Source organism: Petaurus breviceps, unplaced genomic scaffold (genome assembly GCF_028583685.1).
Source record: "Petaurus breviceps papuanus isolate PSGF00001 unplaced genomic scaffold, PetGlider_PUasm1.0 90881, whole genome shotgun sequence".
Classification (NCBI taxonomy): domain Eukaryota; kingdom Metazoa; phylum Chordata; class Mammalia; order Diprotodontia; family Petauridae; genus Petaurus; species Petaurus breviceps.
Genome location: NW_027187369.1, coordinates 15,233,127 through 15,251,216, shown reverse-complemented (window position 1 = coordinate 15,251,216; position 18,090 = coordinate 15,233,127). Strand labels below are relative to the sequence as shown.

The 18,090-nt window shown below is 41.0% G+C and overlaps 1 protein-coding gene across 1 annotated transcript in view; it reads left to right on the top strand.

Annotated features, from left to right (window-relative positions):
* The window catches only part of ATP11C (ATPase phospholipid transporting 11C), a 208,372-nt gene that overhangs the window by 121,182 nt on the left and 69,100 nt on the right, over positions 1-18,090 (top strand). The window contains exons 7-12 of the mRNA XM_069074166.1: positions 415-518; positions 4,569-4,619; positions 5,698-5,762; positions 6,153-6,234; positions 7,945-8,095; positions 9,775-9,972. Coding sequence (XP_068930267.1) covers positions 415-518; positions 4,569-4,619; positions 5,698-5,762; positions 6,153-6,234; positions 7,945-8,095; positions 9,775-9,972 — 651 coding nt within the window. The remainder of the gene's footprint in view (positions 1-414; positions 519-4,568; positions 4,620-5,697; positions 5,763-6,152; positions 6,235-7,944; positions 8,096-9,774; positions 9,973-18,090) is intronic.

Below are 18,090 nucleotides of genomic sequence, written 5' to 3'. Positions count from 1 at the left end.
CACTGTGGCGAGGGCAATAATAGGACTCAGTTCCATGAATAGGATAAAAATATAAATACATTGAATTTTTTTTTTCCGTGGGCTCCTCAGTTAATTACATGCATGCTGCAAACGGAAATCTCCCAGCAGTAGGTCATGAGAATGGTTTCAAGTTCTTCAATATCATTGAAATCCCAAAGCAGCAGGGGGATCATCTAATTACCTCTGATACATTTTAAGAATAATATTGTACAACTTATTTGTGGGTAATGTGCATCAATATTTGTTGGCTTCTACCAGAATGGTTCACTGAGCCATACTGGGTTCCTAGAATTCTGTGGGTAGATGTTTGCAAAAAGACCCACTTTTTTCATTCTTTCTTTCTTTCTTTCTTTCTTTTTTCTTTTTTGGGTTTTCACTTCTGCTTTCACCCAGACACAATATGCTATCCGTGATACCAGTTCGCTTAATACAGCTCATTCCATTGATACCCTCCAAGCCACGATCGAGTGTGAGCAACCTCAACCTGACCTGTACAAGTAAGGAGTCCCAGGTTTCCTTTACTACTGTCTGTGTTCTGCTTTTCTTTCATGCAAGCATTACATAGAAATGCAAAGCCTTCTGCTAACCTTTGTGTTTGTAGGACCTGTTCCTTCCCTTGGTAGCAAAGTGATTCAAAGATCAGCTTTGCTCATCATGGGCCTGGGAAACTTATTTAAGATTGTCCTTTTATTTTTTTTTGGAGGGCATTTGGGGTTAAGTGACTTGCCCAAGGTCACACAGCTAGTAAGTATTAAGTGTCTGAGGTCGGATTTGAACTCAGGTCCTCCTGACTCCAGGGCCAATACTCTCTTCATTGTGCCACCTAGCCACCCCCGATTGTCCGTTTATTTTGAAATTTAACAACATGACTATCTATTAGACATTCAACTCATGATCATAAGGCTTCCCATTCAGAGTGACAGGATTTCAGGATTGGAAGGGACCTCAGAAGTAAGGAATCCAGTCCATTCCTCTCCTCTCTCTACCCGTCCCTCTACCCTTCATTCTATGCAAGGCAGTCTCTCTCCTATTTCTCTTTCTGATTGTTCTCATACTCTCTTTAAAATTATTCTTTCTAGAATTTTCCTGGAGCTATGGTTTTTGGAATACATTTTTCCCCCTTTTCATTGGACACTTAGGATGTTTTCCTGGCCCCAGGCAATTGGCATTTTTCCTGATCTCCATTATTGCTTAAAGATTACTCATAGTGGTTCAGGGATTACAGGATCATGAGATTACATAAATTTAGAACTGCGATGGATCTTAGAAATCATTGAGTTCAACCCCTTCATTTTACAGATGAGGAAACTGAGACCTAAAGAGGTTAAGTGACTTGCCCAGGGTCACATGATTAGTATTTGTCTGAGGTAAGGTTTTAACCCTGGTCTTTCTGGTCCAGTACTTTATCCCCTATAACATGCTGCTTCACATGTGGAAATTCTTTGAAGACCCTTGGATATAATTGATGTGAGTTAGGAGATGGGAACTCATTTAAATCAGTGCTGTCAAAAATAGAAACAGATTTTCTATAGGCTGCATATTGACTTAGAAAACCACAAATGAGCATTGTTTATGTTGTATTGTATTTTTATTTATTTTGTTAGATGTGTCCTATTTACATTTTAATTTTATTGGGAGTTTTTCAGGGATAGGTTTGACCCCTGATTTAAAATATCTAGGTGATCTCTTATCCATCTGGGATGCATTTCTCTCTTTTTTTTGCCAGCAAGCAGTCCATTTATTATGCTTTTGCTGTATCCTTTTATACCCTTATGACAAAGAACTATAACAGTGAAGATAACATAGACCCTCATTCCCTTAGACTCCGCGGTTCCCATAATTAGTTTGAAAAAACATTTTCTCTTACTTAGTACCTTATCTTGCACCTGGATTAGTTCATGGGTTTATAGAGAAGCCTTGCACCAGTCTTTCTCTAAGCATAAGGGAGTACACAGCCTGGTGGGATACAAATCCTGGGCTGGACTCTTCGTTACACTTGGCCTAGCTCCTCAACATCTTCCCTTTTCTTTTGTTGTAAGTGCAGATAATGGACTTGTGTCTGTGATTGAATCGCAAGCTGCCTTATGCATTGGCACAACAAGGGCAACATGCAGATGGAAAAAAGGAACATCAGTCCTAGGGGAACAAAGGTCAATAGCCAATGAGATAAAGAAGTAAAAGGATAAGCATTTTTAAACCAATGAAGCAGATTCTTAACCATCTCATCCACATTGAATGGCACACCTGCTCTTGCAGTCACATCTAAACAACAGTTGAGTTTTCAAAGCCTTTAACTCATCACCTAAATACCATACTCTTTGTTCTAATACATTGATCTTCTACAAAAGATTCTTATCTGATATCATGTAGTGTCTTAAAGGCTATAGAAACATTTTATGAAAGTTCATTAACATATTGTGCAGTTTTTTTTTTGTTAAAAAATTCTTTTTGGTCTTTATTAATTTGTTTGTTTACTTTTAGTTTACAGGATTCAGTTCCACAATTCCTTGAGTTTCAAACTTTCTCTCCCTCCCTCCCCTCCCCCTCCATGACAGCATACAATCAAGTACAGGATCTGCAAATGCTTTCACATTAGACATTAGTCAGGTCATAAAGAAGGATTGGATCAGATGGAATGAACAATGGTAAAGAGGAAACAAAACCAAACAAGAAAAAGAAAGAGAGCAGGGAGTTTGCTTCAATCTGGATTCAAACTCAGTTCTTTCTCTGGATGTAGACATCTCTGTGCATCATGAGTCTTTTGGGGTTGACTTATAACCCTGCATTGCTGAGAAGAGTCCAGTCTATCAAAGCTGGTCATCACACGTACGTTGTATCTGTAATTGTGTACAGATTTCTCCTGGTTCTGCTCTTTTCACTCAGCATCAGTTTGTCTAAGACTCTCCAGGTAGATATGAAGTCCATTACATTCCATTCATATACCCCAGCTTGTTCAGCCATTCCCCAATTGGTGGTGGGGTGTGTTTCTCTTCACTGTGTTTGCTCTACCCTTTTCTATTTAATATTTTCCTAGACAGTAAGGATGGAATTAAACTTGAGTGAGTATTTCTGCTTCCTCACTGTTGCTTGCCAGCTGTGAGCAATGATCCTATCTCCTCCCTTTTATAAAAGCTGACTTCATAGTCTTTCACATTTTTCTTTAGCCTCAACTAATTTCTATCATATTTCCCTGCCATCCTCTAACCTTTTGTATTTGTCCACAGTTATATGTCCTTGCTTCCATCTTTTTAAAATATTCTGTAAAGAATTAACTGGTCAGCTGGGTGGCACAGCAGAGAAGAGCTCTGGGCTTGGAGTCAGGAAAACCTGAGTTCAAATGTGGCCTCAGACATTTACTATCTTTGTGACCCTGCACAAGTCATTTAGCCCTGTTTGTCTGAATTTCCTTATCTATAAAATGATCAGGAGAAGGAAATGGCAAATTACTCCAGCATTTTTGCCTAGAAAATCTCAAATAGGGGTCACAAAGAATCAGACATGACTGAAACAACTGAATGTCAACAATGACAAAAAATTTAAGTTCACTCAACAGCTGCATAGGCATTAAACATTAAACAACATTCTCGTTAGATATCATCCTGTTTCTTCCTCATTGGCATTATTTACAATTGTTTTGTCAGATTTTCATTTTTTAAGGTCTCCCATTCTTCTTAGAATCAATAATCCTTTCTACTCATATCACTAACCTTCCTTCAATCTTCCACTGAGAATTCACCCAACATGATGGAAGGTTTTATCTAATCCAGGTGTCAGACAAGCAGTCGGGGCTCCATTCACTTCTCTTAACCATGTTAAAATGTTATTAGATAATATTTGACAATATAAATAAAAGTACAGTAGAGCACAGATCAGGGGAGGGGAAACTGTGGTCTTGAGGCTTCCCCCACCCCTGGCTTAGGCGATGTTAATATGTGGTTTTCTAAGTTAATTTGGGACCTGCATGAGGCCTTATGTACAGTTTAGTATCCCTGTTTCTATTTCAGTTGATACCACTGCCCTAAATCTTCTAACATTTCATGGGTACCATGGTCTATTCCCTGATTCTCCCTACATAGAATTACAATAGCTTGCTTCCCCTCGTAGCTACCCCACAGTGATCAGAAATATGTAGGAAATTTTCCCATGAAAAGGATAACATTCTTGTCTTTCTTCTCCTCTTGTCCCTACAAGGCTCCAAGCTCCTGACAATGGGTGACCTAGAGCATTGTCACTTCCCCTATCTGGGTCTCAGTTTCCCCATTTGTACACTGATGGAGTTGGACTAGTTTCATCGTCCCTGAGGTCTTTCCAGCTCTCATGTTCTTTAATAATTCAATTTGTAATAGCTTTCCAAATCACTAGAATGGATACGACATAGCATTTTCTTAGCATCACTTTATGACACATACCTAATAGTCTTTCTGCTTTATTCTGAAGGTCCTTATAGGTCCGTCTTTTTACATTATTTGATTCCTGCTGATACTCGTGGTGGTCAATATTAATTGAATATAGGAACAAAATCTCATTCTATTATGTTCTTTTTCCAGGTTTGTTGGGAAGATCAATATCTATGGTAATAATGCAGAACCCATTGCCAGGTTAGTTCCTTTACCATTCACTGGTTCCTTCTTGATGTTACTATTTGCATCTTGTGTAAATAACTTCTGATTCTTTTCCTTTGGAAAGAGATGCCAGGGTGACTAGACTCAAATTGCCTGGCCTCCCTTTAAGCTATGGTGGTGGTGAGTTGTTCTTCTAGGATGTGTTATGATTGTTATCAGTGGGGTTTAGGAAATATAGGTGCACAGTTGTGGTCCAAGGGAAGCAATAGATGGACTGGCAAATTACTTGCATTTTAAGTGAAGTGAAAAGACTGAGACACAATTATCTGGGTAACTGAAGTCCTTAGAACATACATACAATTTCAGGAGAGAGGTAGTATGGTATAGGGTATAGAGGGTGAGACTGTTAGCCAGGAACACCTATTTTCAAGTCTTAGCTTTGATATGTACTAGCTGTGTGCCCTGGCAAGACCCAAAGACTATAAAGGATGTTTTGTGTTGGTGGAAAGGATTTCCACACTAGTGTTCCCCACACATTTACAACCACATATTTACATCTCCCTATCCTCTGTAAGGAAAAAGAAAAGGAAAAAATAAGTGTGGGTCTCTCTCATGCCTTCTGTTAGGCTCATGATTATTTCAGCTCTCCACTTTGGATTACTCCAATCAGCCACAGGATGTTAAGAATATGGTGGGAGTTAGGGAGCTGAAGTATACCCACAGGTCCCTGATGAGGCCTGTCTCATCTTGTGTAGAATGTTCATATTCTCTTCTAGTCTCTGTTTTTTATCTTTCTTATATGTTTCTCTCCATGTTTCCTCATCTCTCTGCCTTTCTAAGGCTTGGCCCCTCTCTGTCTCCATCTCTTCCCTTCTGATGTCTTTTTGACTAGGCTTCTAACTCTGTACTTTCTTCTGTCTGTCTGGTCCCACATGTACCTGCCAGAAATTGGGGCTTGGAATTGTCTGGAGACATGAGCCCACTTTTATACTACACACAGACAGATGGGTATGAAACTCCCAGTCAGAGGGGATATAGGGAGGGGGAAAAGTGCCCCAGAAATTTACTGATGATAATGGATTTTGTGGATAAACAATATTCACTTTCTGTTTAGGTCTTTGGGACCTGAAAATCTATTGCTGAAAGGAGCTACTCTAAAAAATACCAAGAAGATTTATGGTGAACATTTTAAAGAATTTATTTATCAGAAATATACTCTATAATGCCTCTGAATAATAGTTGAATTTTAAGTAACCATAGCAAATAATAAATGTTAATGGAAACCTATTTCTAGGTGTTATATTTTTTATAGTGTGACATGCTTAAAGAGAATATAAATAAAATAAAAATGTTTTAGGGATATTAATTGTATGAATTATACTTCACATTACATGATTTCTTAAGCCTAGTGTAACATGTCATGTGTGGGGAAATGTTAGGAATTCTAGTGTGGTTTTTTTTTTTAGTTAATATCAGAAGGGGATGGGACTTAAAAGGGTTTGTTGGTCACATGGGATGGGGAGTTGGTCAGTTGTAAACCTGGTTTAATTATACTTTATTGCTCTTTAGGAGTTGCTGTTTACACAGGAATGGAAAGCAAAATGGCTTTGAATTACCAAGGGAAATCTCAGAAGCGCTCCGCTGTGGAAAAGTAAGAATGCGCCTGAAAATTGGGTTGCACCAATCAGTGGAGGGCTTGACTCTGGTTAAAACCTTGGGAAATTTTCCGAAGACTTTAACCTTTTGTTTACTTGGATTCTGTGCCAAATTAAGCTAGTAGTTTGGGAGGCTATTAGAGGAGTGGAATGGATTATGCTAGTTGGTAGAAGGTTGACTGAAGTCTCCATGTGCTAGATCAGAACATGATGACTGATCATGAGCTTGGTTGCTACTCACCCATACTTTGCTTCCCTAGCTAGCTCAGATTTTTGAACTCTAGGCCACTTCCTCAGAAATGGATTTGCCTGATGTGTGAGGGTGTAGGCCACCTCTTCACGAACCTTCATGTTCCAGGACTTTCAGGGTTCTAGATTGGTAAGGGGTTGGGATTCATTAGAGATTTAAGGGGGCCAGGGATATCTATATTCCTGTTCTCATCCTAGGGTTCTGAACAGGGATATTAGAGTCTTACTGTAAGAGGGCAAAGTTATATTAGTGAGTCCATGCACATGGGGGAAGAGGTGGTGTTCTTCCAACTTTTCTTCCACTTGCCCATTTCAGCCATATTGATGACAGTGATGATGATAGCAAGCATTTATATAACACTTTAAAGTTTTCAAAATGTTTCATACATGTTACCTCCTTTGATCCTCACAATAACCTCATGAGACAGGGGCTCTTAATTATCCCCATTTTACTGATGAGGAAACTGATGCACAAGCAAGGTCAAGTGACCTTGCCCATGATCACACATCTGAGAAGTATCTGAGGCAGCTTTTGACCTCAGGACTTCCTGAGTTCAGAATTTGAGACATTTCTCAGCATTCTGCCTTTCTACCACCTACATGCCTATAATTATAAAGACAGTCCTTGAGATGCCTATAGGCCTTTTTAGTTACAAAAATCTTAAAAACAAACCACTTTCTTGCTTGATCCTTACAACAGCCCCGTAAAATATGTAGAATGAGGGTTAGTATCCCAATTCTATAAAAAAAAGAAACATGGACTCAGATGGTCAGAGTTACTGAGCTGAGGTCACTAGACCTTTGCCTCAGGAAAATGCAATTTTGAGGTCCCTGACAGGACTTGTAGCTCCTCTTCAGTGTAGAAAGATGGGGCTTAGTACCTAGTTAGCAAGTCAAGCCCATAAACGTTTATTAAAAGCTTACCGTGTGTAAAAAACAAGAATTACATTCTAATGGGGGATTCAACAGGCAAGTAACTATGTATACATATGATTTATAAAGTATAAATGGCATATAATTTCAGAGGGCAGGCACTAGCAATTGAGAGGGTGGGATGGGGACGAGGGAGAGAGGGAGGCCCATGGGAAATCATCACCAAGAATAATCAGCTCAAATGGGAAGCTAGCTAACAGATGGAATTCTTCTCTTCCTTCATATCCTCTCCTCCTCTCTTTGTATCCTGGGAAATCCCTACTCCCCCCAGTTGATTGCCCAGTGTGCCAAAAGTACTGGTTCCAGCTCTGCTATGGTCAGTTGGCTGACTTGTTCAAGATCAGATGTTTGCATGAGAATAGAACTGGGCCTCAAATTTAGTTCATCTGATTTCAAGTCCACTGTACCATACTCTCTTTTGTCCAAGATATATTTGTCTAGACTTCTCTTGTCGTCAACAGAGAGTCCTTAACTATATCTAAATGATCAAACTAATTTTAAATCAACCTCCTTTTCTTTTTCAGATCTATCAATGGCTTCCTGATCGTGTACTTGTGTATCCTCTTGTCCAAAGCTGCTATTTGCACCACAATGAAGTATGTGTGGCAAAGTGTCTCCCACAATGATGAACCTTGGTACAATCAAAGGACCCAGCATGACCGAGAAACTGTAAAGGTAATTGGTTTAATGTTTTCAATCCTGAAGATATAATTTGATGTTCAGTAAATGTCAAGGAAACAGTGACTTGGTTTTTATTATTCCAGATGTTTTTCTAGTTGTATCCTCTTCTTTTAAATTTTAAACCTTTTTTTTTAAAGTCAATAACTTCATTTGTACTTAGGCCTAACTTTTCAACCAGGACCTGTTTACAAGTCATTTGGCAAACAGCTATGATACTCTCATACATTTGATTTGTAGTCTCCTGAAATCACAAAATGTCCGTGTGGGAAGGGCTGTCAGTGAGCATTTTGTCTATCCTTAGTAACTAGCCATCGATCTTCTTCTTGAAGCCCTCCAGTAATGGGGGGACCCCCTTTTTCAGAGGCAGCCTATTCCACTGAGGGACAGCTCCAATCATTAGGAAGGTTTTTTTTTCAGTGTCAAGCATAAATTGGATTTTCAGCAAATTCTAGCCCTTGTTCCTAACTGTTCCCTTTGGCTCTTTGTTTTGATATAGTGTCAAAGGATCATAGATTTTAGAACTTGAAGTCACATTAGAGCCCATTGAGCTCAATCTTCTCATTTTTCAGATGAAGAAACTGAGGCACAGGGTTCCTTAGAGTAGTCAAGCAGTTTTGCCAAGTGTCAGGGGTAGGATCTGAAACCAGATCTTTTGGACACTAAGGCCTGCTCTCTATCCAGTATACCATGCTGCCTTTTTCTGAGATGATAAAAACATTTGATCTTTCTGCCAGATATTTCACCTAGAGGTTAAGTGGGACAGGGTGAAGATTTAAGGAGGAGAGAAAACACTTTTGCCTCTTAAAAAACCCTAAAAAGAAGCATTTTGGAAGAAACCATGATATTCTATTAAAAAAATTAAAGATGACTTTCCATAGATGATTAAAATCTACCTTTGGTTTTGTACCTGAAGATTTACCCTGTCATTAAGAATTGTCCTTTAGGAAGATGTTTTTTCCACATCAAGCACAATTTCCTCAGCATTGGAGGTGAGTGTAGGAAAAGTTTCCCATCAATTAGAGCCATCCCCAGGCAGAATGGGTTGCCTTGATAGGCAGTGAGTTGGTTTCTGCCCCCACCCCCACACACACTGGAAGTCATCTAACAAGGGTGAGATGACTGATCATTGGGAATCTTGTAGAGATTTCTGTTCAGCTGTGAATTGGCCTACCTGGCTGTTGGAGACCCTTCCAACTCAGAGAGGTTGAATTCTGTGCTATAAAGACCAGACCTATAAGACTGTCCCTCCTTTCTCACATCTTTGCAAAGGTTATGGGGTGTGGGAGGCGGTCAGTAGGTGGAACATTGCTGAGAACATTAGATTTTCTTCAACATGTTGACTGGTTTTGCTGAATTTTTTCCTCATTTAAAAAAATCCTTTGTTATAAGGGATTGCTGGGAGGGGGTGGGGATAGGATACGGGGGCTCTGAATGTAAGGCACTTTGAATACCTTAAAGTCCTATAATTAATTATCATCAATTATAAATAAATTCTTCTTATTTATGATAACTATAATTACTCTTTCTAGATGGTGTCAAAACAAGACTATCAAAAATCTATTATTTAAAAAAAAAACAACTGGAGACCAGATTTTTCATGTTCCCTTCTGTTCTTAATGTCTCCACAGGAGAAGCCTGCTTCTGGTTACCATGACTTATCTCTTTTCTTCCAGGTTCTGAAAATATTCACAGACTTCTTGTCATTTATGGTCCTGTTCAATTTCATTATCCCTGTTTCCATGTATGTTACTGTGGAAATGCAGAAATTTTTGGGTTCCTTTTTCATTGCTTGGGATAAAGACTTTTATGATGAAGAGATACAAGAAGGTGCTCTGGTGAATACATCTGACCTCAATGAAGAGCTTGGGCAGGTTAGAATGCATTTTTTTTTCTTTTTTGGAGGGCAAAGTGACTTGCCCAAGGTCACATGGCTAGTAAGTGTTAAATGTCTGAGGCCAGATTTGAACTCAGGTCCTCCTGACTTCAGGGCCAGTGCTCTACTCACTGTGCTACCTAGCTGCTCCCAGGTTAGAATGCATTTTAAAAGATCTCCCTTAACAAAACTAATTGCTTCCAATGTGTTGTTAATATTTTTCAAAATGTTGAGCTTAATATCTGATGACTTCATTTCATATCGCTCCATCTGCATCCTCCAGTCCTGTGCAAAATCTCTCTCTTATACCTAGAATGCTCTGTCTTTTCTCACCTGTGCCTCTTGAAATCTCAGACTGTCTTCGAGGTTCATCCTAAATCTACACAAGACTACTTTTACCCCTCCTCCCACCCCCAATTGTCTTCTCTTTGAAGTATTTTTACAATTGTTTAATATATTTTTTTCATTCATTTATCTGTATAGATGTTATTTTCCCCGGTAGAATATAATGTCGTTAGTGGCAGAGATCTTTTTTTTTTGCTTTTTGGAGGGCAATTGGGGTTAAGTGACTTGCCCAAAGTCACATGGCTAGTTTTTGTGTTAAGTGTCTGAGGCCAGATTTGAACTCAGGTCCTTCTGACTCCAGGGCCAGTGCTCTATTCACTGTGCCACCTAGCCACCCTGAGTGGCAGAGATCTTGATTTTTGTCTTAGCACAGTGTTGGGCACATAGTAAGAAATACTCATTTGTTAATCAGGCATGATAGAGAAATTGAGTATTTGGGAAGGACATACCTTATTTTTAAAACTTAAGCTTTATGGATGCCTTCTATTTTTGACATCATAGACATTTCCCAATATCCCCCTCCCCCCCAAAGATCCTTGCCTTGTTACAAAGGCAAACATTTGAGCCAAACTGGCCAAAGCAGTGTCCTCCATTCCCCTAGAGGAGAAGAGGAGGGGGAATCAGGAGGAAACAAGTCTTCCGAGAATAGCACTGGTGTCTGGGACAGGGGGAGGGAGGTGCCCTGCTGCTCTGCTAGCCTTTTTAAACATTTTTTTTAGGCACCTCGATTTCTCAATTATATTTGAACATCCTCACAATACTCTTTAAGGCTCACCTGGTGGTAGATTATGGGTTTATTGCTTCAGTGCCGGCGTCTGTAATTGTCCTCATTAACAACAAACATTTATTGAATTGCTGGAACAAAGGGAGAGGCAATGTTCTCCTCTGGAGATGTGTTCCCTGGAGAAATGCAGCGAGAGATTTGTATGCTTTCCATGAATCTGATTGACCGGAGTTAGGCCCGTGACATTTTCCAGACCTCTTTCTGATCAGATGCATCATAGATATAGTGGCTTGCTTTACAGGAGGCATTTCAATGAAAGCAGCATTTGATGGAAGTACGCTCTTGTTTCTTAAAATCCCAATGTAATCCAGGAGCTGACCTCTTCTCTCCTTGGAAAAAAAATTCGTGTTTTATTGATGTATTTTTTTCCACTTTGCTGTCACTTCCTGATCACTGCCTCAGACTGGCACCCCTCCTCTTCCCCCTCCCCACCTGCCCTTGTAAGAATTAAGGTCAAGCAAAACAGATCAACACATTGGCCACGTCTGATGGTGCATGCCCCTTCTTATACCTGTAGTATACCACCTTTCTTTTGAGAAGAGTGAGATGTAGCCCATATCATCAGTCTGCCAGAATCAGTTGCCTGTACCTCCCTCCCAACCTTTTCCAAATCTTGTATATTAGAAAAAGTGCTAGTATAAATTAATTTTGTGTCTGTGGGGCCTTTTCCTCTACCTTTTTTTTCCTTAGTGTGGTAGGAACCACAATTCCTTCTGAGCTGTGTACCCATCACGGGGTCAAAAGGAGATGTGCAGCTTAGTGTCTTTTTCTCAATGCCAAATTTTTGAAGAAAACAATTGTACCGATTCACAATTCCACTAATAGTTCCTTAATGTGCCCGTCTTCCTCCAGTTCCTCCAGCATTTGCCACCTTTGTCTTTCTGTCATCTGATGCACTTATTTCCCTTTGCACTTCAGTCCAGCCATGGTTCCTCACTTGGTGACCTTTCTCATCAGTTTTCAAATCTTATTCTTTTGTCTTTTTTTAGCATGTGTCATGATATTTCTGATCTGGGAGGCTTCTTTACTTCTAGTAAATGTTCATTATATTTAGAATACCAATACTGTGGAAATGTCAATTCTGTGACTTGGAAATGTGAATTGGATTAATAGAGGAATGTGGGTGGAAGAAGACCTAACCAACTTTTGGGGTTTGCTTTTTTCTACCTCTCAGAACTTCTTCCTCTAACATTCATACCTTTGCCAAGTTATCCTCCTACCATATATGAAATCAGAAGACTGAATGGGGCTGTCAGAGGTCATATACTTTGTTCTGAATACCGGCCTTGGCCCAGAGGGGAAATGGGTAATGGTGGGAAGGGTCCTCTAATGCTGGAGAGGGTGAGGCTGCCCTTGGTGAATCCCAAGCAGCTCAGCTAGGTGAGGCAATGGGTCAGAGTGCTGAAGTTGGTGCCAAGAAGATCCGAGTTCAGATCTTGCCTCAGATACTTCCTAACTGTGAACCCTTGGCAAGTTACTTAATTTCTGCTTGCCTTGGCCTCCTCATCTGTAAAATAGGGATAATAATAGTATTTCCCTACTAGGGTTGTTATGAGAATTACACGAGATAACATGTGTAGCACTTGGCAGATCTCAAAGTGCTCTGTAAACGTGGTGGTGATGATGTCCTCATACCCCTTACCTTGGCGGCCACAAGGCCTCCACACCCTGGTGGAGCATATATACCCTGGATGAGACAGATGACTCTTGACTAGGGAACTCATACCCCTTATGGAGCTGTTTATAGCTTGTTCTGACCCTCTTAAATTTTGAAGGTTCTATGAAGTTGACTTAGCAGCTCTATACCATTTAGGATGAGGGCCCCAGTCTACCTCTAAAATTTCCTCATCAGTACCCCAGCACCATTTTCTACCTCAACCATCTTGGGAACAAATCTTTTCTGCTCTCAACGACTGCTGACTGTTCTATGTGGAGATCTCAAACATAGCCCAAGGTTATTGAGGTACAGTTTTGGGAAGTTGCTCTATCAGGAATATAGGCTAGACTGTCTCAGAAAGGCCTTGTCATCACAGACACAACAAGTTCTGGAAGACTGATATCCCCTTCCATTGTCCTCCAGTCATCAGGGAGGTTCTAAGGGTGCATAGCCATGTGGGTGCATAGCCCACATGCCCACGGGAAGAGAAAATGCAGACACAGCACATAGCTCCCCTGGGTACCTTCCTACATGTTACCATGTACCAGGAGAGATACAGAGAAATGTCCTTAGCAAGGAACTGTCACAAAGATCCCAGATAGTGCTGCTGTGCCCTACCGAGGCTTATCGGGGTCTGAAACTCTAGCCATCAGGGACCACGTTCAAATTGCTACTTATAGCAACCATATTACCCCTTTAGAATTCTCTTTCCTGCTCTTGGCACCCCTCTCATATCCATAATGCCTCTCTCTGGCTTTGCTGCAGTGATGATCCAGGGTGTTGCTTCCTGTTTCACCACTAACCAACCATGGCTGTGGTGCAGATACCAGCTAGCCCAAATCAACCCTACAAATTCAATCTGGCACTAAACTCTAGGCTGTGTCTATGTGTATTAAATCAACTGAGTTGATTACAAAATAAAATCAGATTGATTTGACAATTGTAAAGCCACACCAAAGACGTGAGGGCAGAAAAATCAATGGGAGGCCCAACTTATTAGGTATGGTTGTTTGAGTCAGATTTTTCAATTATTTACCAGATACATGACTCAGTACTGTGTGGATACAGCTTGCCACCATTAACTGAATTATTTTATTCTCTTCGGCAGTCTCTGCCACTCTAGCTTTCCTTTGCCTCCATAGTCAGCCTTGACCCCATGGACAGTGACAGCATCAGGAGGAAGCTACAGTATATTTTGGTCTTTGGTAGATCTGAACATGGAGGACATGTGAAGGATAATGTTCTATGTAATGGGTGCGGTGATGGGCACAGAGACAGGAAGACCTGATGAGTTTGAATATGATCTCAGATCCTTACTATCTCTGTGACCCTGGACAAATCATTTAATCGTGGCCTATCTCAGTTTCCTCTTGTGAAAAAATGGGTTCATATAGGGCAGCTAGGTGGTACAGTGGTTAGAGCACTGGGCTTGGAATCAGGAAGACTCATCTTCATGAGTTCAAATTAAGCCTCAGACATTTACTGGCTGTGTGACTCTGGGCAAGTCACTTTACCCTGTTTGCCTCAGTTTCCTCATCTGTAAAATGATCTAGAGAGGGAAATGGCAAACTACTCTCTGCTAAGAAAACCCCAAATGGGTCACAAAGAGTTGGACAAGACTGAAAGTGACTGAATGACAACAACAACAACAACAAAAAGAGAGTTCATAACAATCCTGACTTTTCTTCTTCTAATCCACTAGTCATTAGAAGCCCTTGTTCCTTAGGCCTTCCATCATTCCCAACCTGGAAATTCTCAGCTCTGGCTAACCATTAGCCTTGAATTCTTCCATTTCTACTCCCGGGCATGCTGATTTTCCTAGACAAAGGCATGAAATTGACTATAAATTCCTGGGGCATGACCTCAACTAGGCCCTTACTGCTGCTCAGCAATCTTACTCTATACTTATTGATTGCCTTATTCCATTTTCTGCTTGGGCAGTTCTAAATGGTTTCCTGTCTCCTCAGGCACCTGGCTAAACCCCCACCTCCCACACTGTCAGCAGGTGACCTGGCTTCCTCTCTCCAGTGGGATCTCCCTCAGCCCTCCTCCTTCTCGCAACTTCTCCTCACTAGTAAGAGATGCCATTTCTGGGGTACTTTGAGCCTCCTCAGTCTGAGGGTAAATGCCACCAGAATTCTCCCTATTTTACAGAGGAGGAAATTGAAGACTAGAGAGGTTAAATGACTTGTCTATGGCCATACAGCCACCAAACTCAGCAGTCAGCCCCTCCATCCTTCTAGCTCATCTGTGACTTCTTCACCACCAATTCTTACTTTGGTCTCTTGGAATCTGATTGATTTGCCCCTCACTAGATTGAACTTTTTGCAAGCTCACCAGTGACCTCCTTCTTGTCCTATCCTGGGTCTCTTTTGCTGCTGACACTGTCAACTGGCCCTCCTTCTGAATACTTGTCTGCCTACCTCTAGAACCATTCTCTCTCTGTTGCCCTCTTTGGTTTTTCCTCTTTGTGCTGACCCCTAGAGGTGGGTGCTCTCCAAGGTTTTTGGTCTTAGGAATAGAGTTCTAGAGTCGAAAACCACCTCAGATATCATCTGTTCTCACCATTTTATAGGTGAGGAAACTGAGGCAGAAAGTGCACAAATCACTTGCCTAAAGTCATAATAGGTAGGGAGTGGCAGAGTGACTATTCCAGTCTTTCTACTCCCAACTTATTACTACTTCTACTGCTAAGTGGTGCTGCTGTGCACAGAACACAGGGCTTGGAGTCAGGAAGACCTGAATTAAAATCTGGCCTCAGACACTTACTAGTTGTATGACCCTGGGCAAGTCACTTCACCCTGTTTGCCTCTGTTTCCTCATATGTAAAATGGGGTTAATAATAATACTTACTTCCTAGGGTTGTTCTTGTGAATATCCATTTAGAGACAGAGAAGAAAAAAAGAGAGCTGGGGGAGAGAGAGAGAAAGAAAGAGAGAAGAAAGGAGAGAGGAAACATTTAGCATAGTGCCTGGTATAATCAAATACTAGCCATCATTATTATACTGCTCTATATTCCTTCTCCCCTTGGTCATCCTCATTCACACCAGTGCTTCTGCTCTTGCCTTTGTGCAGATTACTTCTTGGCCTCTATCTCCAATTCTGACCTTTACTCTGAGCTCTAGACCCACATTTCTATATGATTACAGGACTGCATGTATATTTCATTAGCACTTCAAACTCAAAACCATGTTCATTTTCTCCTGCAACTTCCCAGGTTGTTCCTACTTTGGGCTCACTGACAGCCTTATCCACCTTCCCAAATGGACCTTGCTGTTAGCTTTGACACCTCTTCTCTCTCTCTCTCTCTCTCTCTCTCTCTCTCTCTCTCTCTCTCTCTCTCTCTCTCTCTCTCTCTCTCTCTCTGTGCATATCTCTCTCTCTCTGTGCATATCTATCTCCTCTCTCCTCTTTTCTCCTCTCTCTTCTCCTCTCTCCCTCTCTCTCTTTCCTTTCTTGTCTATTTTTCTTCTCTCCTTTCTTTTCTCTCTTTCTCCCTCCTCTCTTTCCTTTCTCTCTTTCTCTCCCTCCTTCCTCTCTTTTCTTTCCTTTCTCTTCTCTCCTTTCTTATCTCCCCTCTCATTTCTTTTCTCTCTCTCCTTTCTTCTCTCTTTCTCTCCCTCTCCCCTCCTCTTTTTTCTTCTCTGTCTCTGTCTCCCTCTCCTCTCTTCCTCATCTTCTTCTCTCTTTCTCCTCTTTACCAATTACCACATCTACCTATTTTCCCTCCCCAATCTCATCTTTCCTCTTTTCTATTCTACTGACATTTATTCAGTACCTACTGTGGGCCAGGAACTGCTGATTACAGACATAATGAAGGAAATAACCCCTACTCAAGGAACTGAAATTCTTATATACCATGAAATGCACCTGATGTTATACTACTTGGAGCCGGCTTGCTCATTTCTGAAACAGACCTTAGATGGTACAACTGAAAAAAAAGCATGGACTTTGGAGTCAGAGGGCCTGGTTTTGAATTGTGGTTCTACCACTTGCTTATCAGCATCATCTTGGACAAGTCACTTGCTGTCTTTGGACCTCACGTTCCCCTCAAAGTCTTTTCTAGCTCTAAATCTAAGGATACTACCAAATCTGAATGGCAGAGATAGGACAACCTGCAGACAAAAATGAAGGTCAGAAATTTTGATTCCCTAAAAGTCCAAATTGTTTCATTTCAAGAGAGACAGAGAAAGACAGAAAGAGAAGACAGAGAAAGGGAGAGACGGAGAGAGAGATATCATTGGGAGTGGGGTGGGGGAATTAAACCAGAACCAGATAATGCCACTGGAGTGAATGGAGAGGATTCCAACTTGGCTGCCTAACATGAAAGAAAGTGGGAGGGGTGGGGCTGGAATGTTGTCTCCATGCCAGCACTGCAGCAGGGGAAAGCTCGGAAAAAGAAATTAGCAAGTATCTCCTGCCAGGGGTTCATCACTTTCTCCCTTAAATAATGAAAACCTTAATCTTGTGTGTGCTTATGTGTGTTCCCGTCAGCCACTAATGTTAACTATTTAAGTACAAATTGCCCCAATAGGAGGATCAAATTGTAGGCTTCTTCAAGGCAGATGTTATAAATAGTAGACAAGAGAAAAACTGGAGATGAGATGGGCATTGTGTAATGTGGTGGTGGTGGGGAGGAAATTTCAGCTATGAAAATGCCCTCAATTAGACTTTGATTTGTTATTACACACTGTTTGGTCACCCCTTCCCTCATCTGCCTTCAGGCCCCCCAACCAGGTTTGAGTCTTTCTTTTAAAGAACAAGTTTTATTTGAAAACCTTGAATCTGAGGGTTGTCTGAAAATAGACACTCTGGGTATAGAAACAACTTGAAAGGATCATGGTTGTCTGCCAGATAAATGGGTTAGGTGTCTGCATGGCCTTGGCCTTTTACTGTGTGATGGACACACAGATGCTGTACAGTGCAGTACCCAAGATCCATCATTGCACTGTTGGGGAGATTCTGCTTTGGAAAAGAAACTTCTCATGGTATGGAATGCATTGTGGTATAGCAGAAAGGGTGCCAGACTTGGAATCAGAGACCCTGAGTTCAAATCCTGCTGCCCTTGGCTCTGCTCTTACTTGCTGTGTGACCCTGGGCAAGTCACTTAACCTCTCTGAACCTTAGTTTCTCTTCTGTATAAAGGGGGAGGGCTGAATGACCTTGAAGGTCCCTTCTAGCTCTAAAGCTGTGATTGTAATTTGTTTACTTATTAAATTTCCATTTTATTAAACAACTAGTTGACTTTGAGGCAGTAGAAAAGGATCATATTGTGGGTCAGTCACTTCATAGGATCATAGACAACTGACCCTCCCCTTCTTAGTTTAGAG